Consider the following 12,763-nt stretch of genomic DNA (forward strand, 5'->3'; position numbering starts at 1 on the left):
GTCAAATATTATTTTATTATAAAAAAAAACTTTTGCTAGTGCCCTTGCTCCAAAATATTGAACCAAGAGAAACCACTTTCAGCTAATGCATTTACTTCATATTCATAGAACAAAAAAAATATTATTTTATTATAAAAAAACCTTTAACTAGTGTGCTTGATCCAAAATATTGGACCAAGAGATACCATTTTCAATAATCTATTTACTTCGTAGTAAAGTTCACTTTCATATATTTTTATCGACAACCTTTCAATTTCTTTTTATAACAAATAAATTTTAATTTTTTAATATTTTTTATTACTAACTCGCTTTGCAAAAAAGATACGAACAAAAATAAAGTAAAATAATTAATATACCTTATAAATTTTAAATACATTAATTTTTAAAATTATTTATTTATTTATTTATTGAGTGAGTATTTGATTTGATATTATTTTATACCAACCAAAAATTATTATTTGTAGATATGTTTTTGGTTTTCTCATAAAGAAAAATATATGTTTTTTTTTAAAGAAAAAAGATATGTTATTTATTTGTTATCCTTCTTACCTAAAATGGCTATACATTACAGAAATTACAGAAAATAAAAAAAATCAAATATCCTGCAAAGTTTCCAAACCAAACTGGTTGAAGCTCGAAGGCTTAAAGGTCAAACTGGTAGTGACAGTGCAACAAGCTTTGTTTTCACACTTTCATTCTCACTCTCACTCTACCAACATAGAGAGAGAAATAAACAACATCAAAGATACGATTTTTCTCTCACGAAACTCTCCGATCGAAAAGGTTCAACCTTACCCTTTTAAAATGTTCAATGCTTTTGAATTAATCCTTTTGTTATTTTTCTTGTTAAAGTTTTAATTTTTGAAACATGGGTTTTTTTTTTTGGAAGAAATTTTGGGTTTGAGTGAAAAAAAATTGATAATGTGCAAAGTTTTTGTTTTTGGGATTGTGTGGGGTTGAAGTGGCATTGAGTTTGAAGAAATCATTGGATCAAAGTTGGTTGCTTTTTCAGGTTTCGTACAAGAATTAGCTCAATGTCTTGGGCTGCTCCTGATGAGCTCTTGCTCTCCACCTCCCTTGCTACATATCTTGACAGTAATCTCTCTCTCTCTCTCTCTCTCAGATTTTTCGTGTTTTTTTTTGTTGCTCAATTATCACATGCAAATCTGTTTTGAAGAGAGTAATTTGTAGTAAATTTGTATGTTTTTTTCCCTGTTTCACCATAGACTTTGTCTTTGTGGTATTTTTACATGAACTGTCGATTGCAGTGATTATAATTCTTGTTGGATGTATGAAGAAAAACAATTTTATAAACTAATGTTTTCACCAAAGAGAAAATTATGCTATGCATGAGAATTAGTAGTAGACAGATATTCATATGAAGAAAGGATGATGAGGTATGTCACATAGGAATAGGGGTAACCTATGAAGCACCAAAATATATATAGACATAGACACGACACTGACACGTCGACACCAATAATAATTTGAAAAATTGAAGTAATTGAATGTAGTTACATGTGTCAATGTCGGACATGATACCGACACATGTTTGACACTAGAAAGTCTTTCAATCTGAGGTGTAGGGGCTACATAGTGGGTAGCAGATCTTATATGTACCAAAAATAACCAGTCCTTGATTCTATAGAATACTCATGCATGTGAACACTTGTTAAGTAAATTCTAATGTAACCCTCCTCATCGCTGAACGCATATCAGTTTAGAAAATGGTAGAAGTGAGCCTATTTAAAGAGTTCCCAGCTTGTTTATTTGTGCAATTACTTGCTGAAAGCTTGAGAGTGTTTTGTGTGTTCTACAAATAGTGCTTTAGATCACTGCATCTTGAATTAAACTATTGGCCTTTCTCCTGCAACTATCATATGAATATGTTGGAAGTCAATCGTTGTCTTCTTTTTTGCTGTGTTCTATATTGTGCATGTTTTAATGCAACAATTTAGTTGTGACTTTCTTTGTTCTTACGTGTTTCATTTTGGTTAAGTAGAGGCTGAAATCATTGGACTGAATGATGAGATATGACAATGTATGATAAAAAATTTGTGCTAAATTATATATACTTTTTTGCAGAAAAACTTCTCGTCCTGTTACGAGATGGTCGAAAACTTTTGGGTTTATTACGCTCGTTTGATCAATTTGGTAACTACTGATTCTACTTGCATTCTTCTTTGTGAAATATCTATTATTCTTTTTATTGTTATTTCCATCTTATATTAACTGACAATTTGACGTGATGACCATTCACAGCTAATGTTGTTCTAGAGGGTGCGTGTGAACGTGTAATTGTCGGCGATCTTTATTGTGATGTCCCTTTAGGCCTTTATGTAATTCGAGGGGAAAATGTTGTCTTAATTGGAGAGCTGGTAAGTATGAGGTGTTCTTGATTGTTTGAGATAATTTTACTATGATTATGTGCTTCTTAAAGGAGTCTTGATAATTTTGTAATCTTTATCATTGACTTAGGACTTGGGGAAGGAAGAACTTCCACCGCATATGATATGCGTCTCAGAGGCTGACATAAGAAAGGTTAGTTCTTGATAAAACAATTGGATGTTTATCTCTCATTTTTACCATAATAATAATTCTGAGGATCCTGTTTGGATAAGCAGCTTAATTAAGTGTTTATCATATAAATTCTTATATATAAGCTCTTTCTATAACAAAAGAATAAAATAAAGTTCATATAAGCTATAAGCTACTTTCATAAGCTATCCTGGAGAGCTTATGGAAATAAGCTGAAAATGACTTATGAACATGTCATAAGTAGTTTCCATAAATTCTCCCAAATAATCTTGTAAGTGTTTATGTTAGTAGATAAAGTTAAATAAGTCCGTCCAAACAGACCCCAAAAATTATTGTATTCAAGTGGGTTTTTTTAGAGGAAATGAGGGATCTCTTGATGTGTGCAACTTTAGTTAGTTACATCAGTTACATCTTACAACTAATGTAACTAACTGGAGTAGCTATACTCTAAAAATGACTAATCCTATCTGACCGCTGTCAGTTAGTCTTTAGATTAGCCTATAAATAGTTGCTCTTTATCAATACCTGTAACAGAAATTTGTTATCAACACAATTCAGTTTTAGATAGTTATTCTTCTCTATTCTCTCTCAGTTCAGTATCCTGGTGTTGTAATGTCAATAGGATGAACTCTATTGGATGGTTCACCTTAATTGCAGCCTATATTGCACCAATACAATACCTTCAGTGTACTGGGTTGAGGGGGAAGGTTTAGTCTCATATCACCTATAGATAGCCTTTGTATTGCTTAAAAGGCTTGGCCAGGTCCTTATCTTAAAAGCCAATTTTGTGGAGATGAGTTAGACCTGAGCCCAAATTATAAAATCATGTAAGAGCTTATCCTAGATATGTTGTTGGGTTAAGGTTAACTGTAGTTTCCATGCTCCAGGCCCCTGGGTGTGCCACCCCCGCGGTCTAGTATTGGACCACTTTTTCTACCTTCATTGTTGCGGTATAGCTCTCTTAGGGCCCACTTTGTGAAAACACTTTCTGTTTTCGACATTTGTTTCACTTTTGATTACAAAATTGTCACATCATTTTCATTTTGTTTCACTTTTGATTACAAAATTGTCACATCATTTTCAATTTGTTTCCTGTTTTCCGTGTTTGTACAAGAGACACTGGAAACAAAACAAGTCGTTTCAGGTGTTTTCTATACAAATTATTTGAAAACAAGAAACAAGTTGAAAACAAGGTGGAGGTTTTGTCAATAAAAGTGAAAACAGAAAATGCTTTCACAAAGTAAATTGGCCCGTTAGTGACACTGTGATGGGTTGAGGGGGTGAGTTTAGTTCCACTTCACTACAGTTATACCCTTTGAAGTGTTTTGTAGTGCTTATAAGGCTTGGGAAGTACTCAACTTAAAAGTTAGTTTTGCGAGGATAAGTTAGGTCGCCATGAATGTGTTCCAAATTTATATACAAAATAGGTTCATAATCTAGTAACCCAATTTCAGTCATTACAAATTGCTGGCTAAAAGATAGAACCTGTGCATTTGTTTTATGCCATGTTATTAGAAGATATTTATTCGTCTAGGATAGTATAGGAACAAAAGAGAAAATGAGTAAAACTGCCATTTGGTTTTTTATTACTCCCTCGACAAGTTATTCTTTTTATCTAAAGTAAAAGGGCTGGAAACTATTTGATGCTCCGCTTCCGATATCATATTCTTATTAGAAATGCCAGCTTTCCCTAAACGATTGAGAGTTCCAATTGGTTAAGAGTCTCCCATTGGATGAGATATAGTATGAAAATGTGTTTATAAGTGGGGGCATCCCCCACCATGCCAGTTTTATAGGGTTTGAGTTAGACTCAATTCAACCCACATTTTAAAATGGTATCAAAGTGTATCATTTAGAACCCACGAATGGATACAAAAGGTAGAACTGTTTTATCAAGAAAGAATAAAGAGTCACTACTCTATTCACAAAAGTTGACAATACTCAATAACGATCTCTATCCTTGTGTTCTCCTATTTATACAAATACTTTCTAACTAATCAGTTAACTAACAAACTTCCCTAACTAAACACCCCTTTATTTTGTATATCCTAACACTATCGGTTAGGATATAGAATAAAGGGAGTTAAGAGATAAGAACTTTTATAGGTCTGTTAGTTATTTTCTGTTTCTGTTTTAGGTTTGTAGAGAGGGTACAGAAAAAGAAGAGGGTAGAGATAGTAGAGAGAGAGGGTAGAGAAAGAGAAGAGGGAGATGAGAAAAAGAGAAGAGAGAAAGCGATGGTCCCATCTCTCTCTCTCTTCCCTCTCTCTACCTTATCACTTTCCTCTCTACCCTCTCTTCTCTTTGTCTTCTCCTATCTCTTTTCTCTCTTTCCTATATCTCATTTTTCTCTCTTATCTCTCTCTATCTCTCTTTTCTTTGTCATCTCTTCTCTCTCTCATATATATATATATATATTACAATGGACATCTCTAAATTATTTGAAAATTTTAGTAAATCGTTAAACTAAAAATTTGTAATTAGGTCTTTCAACTAATATATATTTTTTAATTAGGTTCTTTCATTCAAAATATTTTTACTTTTGTAAAGAAAAATAAAAAGTTAAAACAAATGCATTTTTTAAATCTTGAAATTTTGAAAATAAAAAATGGAAACATGAAATATTTTCGCAAACCAAACGGACCCTTAGTGTTCTGTTTCTGTTTTCCTATTTCTTAGGCTAGAGTTGATTGATCCTTATCCCTTTTATCCTATTGTATAGAGAACCTATAAATAAATGTTCTCTTCCCATTAGAAAGGATCTTTTGCCAAATTAGAATTTTCTTAACTGGTATTCTGGTTGTAGGTGCATTCGCCCTTGAGGAGCATATCCGCTCTTGTGTATCTTGTTTGGAGAGATTCTCTCTTATTATTTCTTATCTTTTTCTAAATATTAGTGTTATTCCTCAAATTATTTCGGAATCCAATCTTGGGTTCCTAACACTATCCAAAATCCGTTAGGCCTCCCGCTATTGTGCCACTTGGGTCACGCTTCAATGTCCAATCTTGGGCGTGAGGTGGGTGTGTTAAGTGTGGAGATATGAAATGAAAATGTGTTTATAAGTGAGGGCATCCCTCACTTTACAAGACCAGCTTTTGGTTAAGACTATCAACAATTTATTTTTATTGGAAACATGAATCAGTTTCTTGTATTGGTTGGAAAGTTGAGCTTTGATAGCATGTAACATGCATTACTTGCAAATTTTGATTTCCTTTGCAATAAATCAATCATAAAATTACTCTACTTTGGTAACAAGTGAATTCATTAAATTTCTATGTTGCTCATGGACCAATTTTAATTCTTTTTGTTTTCTGTATTTCAGGCTCAAAAAGCAGAACGTGATGCTAGTGATCTAAAGGGCATGATGAGGAAAAGGATGGAATTTCTTGATTTTGACTGAGACTTCCTACAATCATAATAATCAAGCTGGTCTCATCTGCAAATTTTAATGCAGCTGTGACTCATGTTGGACAACAATGGGTGGAGTGGAAGAATAAGTATGGTAGATGTGCATTTGTGTTCTTTAGAAACCAGAGAGACATGAGACCAAATACTTTGCAGCAATTTACTTCCTTGTGTTCTCCTATTTATACAAATACTTTCTAACTAATCAGTTAACTAACAAACTTCCCTAACTAAACACCCCTTTATTTTGTATATCCTAACACTATCGGTTAGGATATAGAATAAAGGGAGTTAAGAGATAAGAACTTTTATAGGTCTGTTAGTTATTTTCTGTTTCTGTTTTAGGTTTGTAGAGAGGGTACAGAAAAAGAAGAGGGTAGAGATAGTAGAGAGAGAGGGTAGAGAAAGAGAAGAGGGAGATGAGAAAAAGAGAAGAGAGAAAGCGATGGTCCCATCTCTCTCTCTCTTCCCTCTCTCTACCTTATCACTTTCCTCTCTACCCTCTCTTCTCTTTGTCTTCTCCTATCTCTTTTCTCTCTTTCCTATATCTCATTTTTCTCTCTTATCTCTCTCTATCTCTCTTTTCTTTGTCATCTCTTCTCTCTCTCATATATATATATATATATTACAATGGACATCTCTAAATTATTTGAAAATTTTAGTAAATCGTTAAACTAAAAATTTGTAATTAGGTCTTTCAACTAATATATATTTTTTAATTAGGTTCTTTCATTCAAAATATTTTTACTTTTGTAAAGAAAAATAAAAAGTTAAAACAAATGCATTTTTTAAATCTTGAAATTTTGAAAATAAAAAATGGAAACATGAAATATTTTCGCAAACCAAACGGACCCTTAGTGTTCTGTTTCTGTTTTCCTATTTCTTAGGCTAGAGTTGATTGATCCTTATCCCTTTTATCCTATTGTATAGAGAACCTATAAATAAATGTTCTCTTCCCATTAGAAAGGATCTTTTGCCAAATTAGAATTTTCTTAACTGGTATTCTGGTTGTAGGTGCATTCGCCCTTGAGGAGCATATCCGCTCTTGTGTATCTTGTTTGGAGAGATTCTCTCTTATTATTTCTTATCTTTTTCTAAATATTAGTGTTATTCCTCAAATTATTTCGGAATCCAATCTTGGGTTCCTAACACTATCCAAAATCCGTTAGGCCTCCCGCTATTGTGCCACTTGGGTCACGCTTCAATGTCCAATCTTGGGCGTGAGGTGGGTGTGTTAAGTGTGGAGATATGAAATGAAAATGTGTTTATAAGTGAGGGCATCCCTCACTTTACAAGACCAGCTTTTGGTTAAGACTATCAACAATTTATTTTTATTGGAAACATGAATCAGTTTCTTGTATTGGTTGGAAAGTTGAGCTTTGATAGCATGTAACATGCATTACTTGCAAATTTTGATTTCCTTTGCAATAAATCAATCATAAAATTACTCTACTTTGGTAACAAGTGAATTCATTAAATTTCTATGTTGCTCATGGACCAATTTTAATTCTTTTTGTTTTCTGTATTTCAGGCTCAAAAAGCAGAACGTGATGCTAGTGATCTAAAGGGCATGATGAGGAAAAGGATGGAATTTCTTGATTTTGACTGAGACTTCCTACAATCATAATAATCAAGCTGGTCTCATCTGCAAATTTTAATGCAGCTGTGACTCATGTTGGACAACAATGGGTGGAGTGGAAGAATAAGTATGGTAGATGTGCATTTGTGTTCTTTAGAAACCAGAGAGACATGAGACCAAATACTTTGCAGCTAGCAATTTACTTTTTTTTTTTTTTTTTTTTGTAACCGAGGTCGAAATTAGTAATTTATGTTTTGGCTTCTTAGAGCTACCAGCAATCATCATGATTCATGCATGCCTTATTGTTGCATGTGGATTTTATGTTAATGCATTTCGAGATATATGTTATGTTATTGAGTTCTTAAATTCTATAGTTTGGTATTAGATAATCTGACATAGTGGTGGATACTTGTTTGTGCCCATTTACAATGCATTTTTTCTTTCTTTCAAAGTATTTTTATTTTAAGTTTGTGCTTTCTGCAGCTGTTATATGCATGGTTTACCTTTCTCTTTAGTGTTAACTGTTGTATGATAAATTTGAAGGTGAAAATTTTCTTAATGGTTTTTGCAATAATGTAACAGTCTCAGTCTCGTTGTCCTATGATAAAATTCTACCAAACTTTGCAGACACACTTTATGTGTTATGATAAAAGTCTGCAATAAGTTCAAAATCAATGTATATGTCCAAAGTTCTATTATTTTTTTGTTTCTCAAGACTTTCTTAAATTTTTGTTTAATTTATTCCTTGTTAAAATATTTGAATGGTATGAATTAGTTCACGTAGAAGTAGTAACTAAAATTAATGACGAAAAATATTATAGGATTTAAAGTTGAATTAAATTTTTATAGATATTAAACAAAATTTGGAATTTTTATTAGTTATTTGTATAGAGATGATTGTTGGTTTTTGCAAAAGTTGTCTTTAAGGAGTTTGTTAAAATAGGTTGAGAACATTTGTATTATAGACGTATATAATACAAAATTTTCCAAAGGCTTCCTAGATTTTGATGGCCATAAAAACCAGTTTTCCCTTTCTTGTCTTTCATCATATGAGTAACTTTGTGGACAATAATAAATATTATTTTTAGAACTATTTTTTTTTATACCTCACAGTGTTCTAGATTCTTTTTTTGATGAATAAAACCTATTTTGAGCACCATAGCATATCATTTATTTATTTTTCTTTGTTAGCGTATGATTCTTAAATTCTGCAAGAGCCTTTTCGACTGGTTGTGAAAGATGATGTAACTTACTAATATTATACATAAGGATGCATGATCAAATGAAATCTAGAGTTTGCTTTCAACTGCTCGTAATGGATGTGCAAACTCTAGTACCCAGTTTCAAATATAAGAAATAAATTATAATTTTGAAGGCCAAAATATTCAATTGATTAAGAATTTAATATTTCAATATTTTATATGGGGCTACCATTACCTCTGGTTCTGATTCCTTGTTCTTGTCTCAAATAAACAAAGTAGTGATACTCCTTCCCTCCAATTAATATTTAAAAATTCCAAAAATAAATTACATAAAATAAATAAAAGAGCCTTGGAAATTGATTGTACATGTAGAAGCTAATGTTGTATTGCCTAATATATAAATAATTTTACACAAGAAAGAACAATTTAAGTGAGAGTTAGAATACAATTACAAATAGAAGCAATATCTTGTATTCGATATACATAAAAAAAAAAAATTACTAGAAAAGAAAAATCCTGGGATTATAAACTTATCAACACTAAAACAAATTAATTCTTTACAAACTTAAGTAATGCTGTCCTAAAATGGCTTTTATTGCACATACTTTACAAGGGCCAATATCAGCATAATGAGGCTAAGTATGGACTTAAATTTCTAAATGACCAATATATGAGAATCACACAAATTTTTAGCTCCTCTTGAAATATGACTTCTGTTTCATAATTTAAGGTAAGTACTTTAAATCATAATATATGAAGCTATCCAGTTCCAACCTTTCACCCTTTCAAGTTTCAACTCTTTCTAATCTATTGACACCGAATACAACACTGACATGTAGACACTTACTGATAATAATCTAAGAAAATTGAATGTAACCACATTAGTGATATTGTGTCAGTGTCAGACGCAACACGTGTAGACACCAGACACGCCTTTAATCCGAATTAGCAATGCTACATAGGATTCTAATAAGCTGAAATATTTCACACCGGCCTGCAATTCTCACCTATAAATGAAACTTTGAATTAAGTTATCTTCTTTATTGATATAACCTTTAGAGTTGCACCTCCTCTATCCTTCTAATAGCTTCCTTCATGTGTACTCTTTGATCTGGGTTGCTTTCGGTGCAAGCAGCACCGATTTGGAGAAGCTGCAACATTTGATTCATTGAATTTGCATTGTTTTGTAACTCGGGATCAATCAATTCAGCTTCTCTTCTCTCTGAAATCGCGGTGAGTACCCATTGAACAACATCAGTACCACCTTTACCATTGCTATGATACTGAGAAGGGAATTTTCCTGTAATGATTTCAAGAATGATGATTCCGAGGCAATAAACATCAGCCTTTTGCGAAAGCTTCTGGTTTTGAATGTAATCTGGTGTTTTGTATGCAAACATCGATTGTACTGCAACACTTGGGTTGATTAGTGGTTGAAAAGCATAGTCACTTAATAGAGGTTCATAATCATCATTTAGTAGAACATTGCAGGATTTGAGGTTTCCATGGGGTAGGTCATAGGTGGAAAATTCAGTGTAGAGGAAGCTTAACCCTCTTGCAATTCCTTTAGCGATTTTCAAACGGATTGGCCATGTTAACTCTGAATGCGATGTTCCTCTATCACCTGAGAAAACATAATGAAACATTCATTGTGTTATCATCATGTATTATATATTGCAGTTTGTACTTGCACATAAACAATTGAGAAGGAGCTAACGGGAAAGATCAATATGGATTTTTTTTCATTGACAAGTTTCTTTATAGTTCTAAATTGCGTGCTACATCCACCATTGCAGTCACAATATAAAAGTATTAGAGGTCTCTACAATGGCATCATGATAGGAATGGGCTGGGCTTATCTCTGCTCTATCACATCGCAACCGTAATTGCAGCTGCATTTGCCTTATTTTTCACAACATCACAGTTCGCAGTGCAACCGCAACTCCGACAATAACCACAATGTAGTTAGAGTGTCTTTTTGAAGAAACGGATTTGGATTCTCTGCTATCACTCCAGCTGCACCTATTGGATTAATTTTGAAGGCTAAGAGTATTATATCTCAGCTGTTATATTAATTCAATGGAGGAGTTGCAATATGCATGGAGATGCAAAGTATCTGATATCACATGCTCATCACAAAAACCCCATTTTCTTCTCTACTTCTCATTTTCTTTCTCTTCTCTATACACCTATCTCCCACCTCTAATGATATATTGAAACATCATTAACTTCTATATGAGGACCTACTATGATTTGTTTATAGGATTCACTATATATGCTATAAATTAAACAATATTGTGTCTTGCACTTACTGATCTAAATATTATATATCTTCAACTTTACTTTTTTTGTAGACAGTATTCCTAATCCTATGTTTTTCACCATTGAATTTCAGACTCTCAACAAGCATAAAATGCATAACCCAAAAATATCAAAAAACATACTTATACAATTACAGTTTAATATGTATCGGTGTAAATCAGTTTTACATTGACACCAAACCAAATAAAAAACCATTATTTTTGACAAAAGAGTAGTTTTTCATTAGATATCATTGGAAAACTGATTGAAATTAAGAGTGCACATATCCTTTAAAAGCGATGATTGATGATTGATGATTGACGCTTACCGTGCAAGACATATAACAAGCTTCCTTTAGGCTTATACTCAGTAACAAAAAGCTTCTCCTCTCTTCTATAATGATAAGCCAAAGGAGTCAAAATATTAGTATGTCTAATCCTCCCAAACTGTCTCATCTCAGCATCAAAAACATCTTTCCCAATTTTATTCATCTCCCTCATCCTCTTCACAACTACACTCAACCCATTCGCCATAGCAGCTTTATAAGCAGATCCCAACCCACCATTCCCCAATACCTCAGCAGCAGCTTTCATCAAATCCTGCAAACCAAACGAACCCTTCTCATCATTCACCATCACAATATCGCCTATCCCAGTCCTAGCACCTCCCATTCCACTTCCTCTCTTCGACGATTCTCCGACGTTCCTCCTTCCCACACGCTCCGATGAAGCTCGTGTTATCGGCACGTGCACTTGCATCACTTCATCGACATTGCTGTCTCTGCTAACAACGCTGAAATCATCGTCTTCGCGCCTTCGTTGCTTCGATTTTACTAATAGAAATATAATCGCCGCTATAACTGCTAAAAACAGAATTACTATCACTTTAACCGCCCAACCAGAACCGTAACGGTTTTCCGTTTCGGGACTCGGCAGCGAATAATATGATGAAAATGAACCGTCACATGGCTTTTCCAACGGTTTTCCGCATAGATTTGCGTTACCGGCAAACGAGACTGCACCGAATTTCGAAAGACCTTCCGGAATCGGACCTTCTAATTTGTTATTCGAAACGTCGAATGATTTTATATCTTGTTTTAAATTCGGTAACTGACCAGAGAATTCGTTGCTTTCCAGGTGAAGTTCTTTGAGGAGATCGAGTTCGGTTAAAGAAACCGGAATGTCGCCGGAAAATTTGTTACCGGAGAACCAAATTTTTTTCAAAGAGTTTAAATGCGAGAAGAAGTCCTGAGGAATCGGACCGGAGAATTGGTTTTGCGTGAGGAGAAGAGATTTGATGGTTCCGAGTTTGTTGAACTGTGGAATGGGGCCGGTGAAGGAGTTGTTGACGAAGCTGAGGGTACGAAGGCCGCGAATCTCGGAGATTGCGTCGACGTCGATTGTTCCGGAGAGACTTAGGTCGGAGAGATGGAGACCGGTGATAATGTTGTTGAAGCAGACGACGCCTATCCATGTGCCGGAACAAGGGGAGACGTTGGGGATCCATGACGATAAGATTTTGTCGGAGTTTTTGAAGGATTGTTTTAGTTTGAGGAGGGATTGGGTTTCGGAGGGTGGTGCTTGTGCGGTGGAGAGAGAAAAAGAGGAGAGAGAGAGGAGGAGGAGGAGAAGGACAGCAGTGGCCATTGTTTGTTGTGCCAGCTGCCGAGTATTTTAGGAACGGAAGACCGTTGGTCGGAGAGATTAATGTTGGTATTTTGATGTATTTGTTTTTGTT

At 33.9% G+C, this 12,763-nt stretch overlaps 2 protein-coding genes and 1 long non-coding RNA gene across 3 annotated transcripts; 2 read left to right on the forward strand and 1 right to left on the reverse strand.

The window, feature by feature from the left end:
- The first annotated feature begins 561 nt into the window (after window positions 1-561).
- Window positions 562-6,108, forward strand: LOC101493570 (sm-like protein LSM1B). Its single transcript, XM_004488040.4, has 6 exons — window positions 562-783; window positions 1,013-1,095; window positions 2,086-2,154; window positions 2,263-2,378; window positions 2,479-2,541; window positions 5,862-6,108. Exons 2-6 carry the CDS (start codon window positions 1,035-1,037, stop codon window positions 5,937-5,939), a joined length of 387 nt encoding a protein of 128 aa, XP_004488097.1. The 5' UTR covers window positions 562-783; window positions 1,013-1,034; the 3' UTR covers window positions 5,940-6,108.
- A 9-nt stretch (window positions 6,109-6,117) lies between these two features.
- LOC140919008 (uncharacterized) lies at window positions 6,118-7,989 on the forward strand. Its single transcript, XR_012161581.1, has 2 exons — window positions 6,118-7,169; window positions 7,476-7,989. It is a non-coding gene; the product is annotated as an uncharacterized lncRNA (long non-coding RNA).
- A 1,092-nt stretch (window positions 7,990-9,081) lies between these two features.
- LOC101493888 (pollen receptor-like kinase 3) lies at window positions 9,082-12,757 on the reverse strand. The gene is made up of 2 exons (XM_004488041.3): window positions 11,355-12,757; window positions 9,082-10,349 (listed from the first exon to the last, which is right to left on the reverse strand). Exons 1-2 carry the CDS (start codon window positions 12,670-12,672, stop codon window positions 9,781-9,783), a joined length of 1,887 nt encoding a protein of 628 aa, XP_004488098.1. The 5' UTR covers window positions 12,673-12,757; the 3' UTR covers window positions 9,082-9,780.
- Between the last annotated feature and the right edge of the window lie 6 nt (window positions 12,758-12,763).

The sequence above is a fragment of the Cicer arietinum genome, chromosome 1, assembly GCF_000331145.2.
Source record: "Cicer arietinum cultivar CDC Frontier isolate Library 1 chromosome 1, Cicar.CDCFrontier_v2.0, whole genome shotgun sequence".
NCBI lineage: Eukaryota > Viridiplantae > Streptophyta > Magnoliopsida > Fabales > Fabaceae > Cicer > Cicer arietinum.

Bases quoted from the DNA above. Each gene is read 5' to 3' on its own strand.
- LOC101493888 (XM_004488041.3), bottom strand. From the start codon at position 12,672: ATGGCCACTGCTGTCCTTCTCCTCCTCCTCCTCTCTCTCTCCTCTTTT. The intron at 10,350-11,354 runs GTAAGCGTCAAT...ATGTTTTCTCAG, and splicing joins CTTGTTATATGTCTTGCACG to GTGATAGAGGAACATCGCAT.
- LOC101493570 (XM_004488040.4), top strand. From the start codon at position 1,035: ATGTCTTGGGCTGCTCCTGATGAGCTCTTGCTCTCCACCTCCCTTGCT. The intron at 2,379-2,478 runs GTAAGTATGAGG...TCATTGACTTAG, and splicing joins TTGTCTTAATTGGAGAGCTG to GACTTGGGGAAGGAAGAACT. The intron at 2,542-5,861 runs GTTAGTTCTTGA...TCTGTATTTCAG, and splicing joins CAGAGGCTGACATAAGAAAG to GCTCAAAAAGCAGAACGTGA.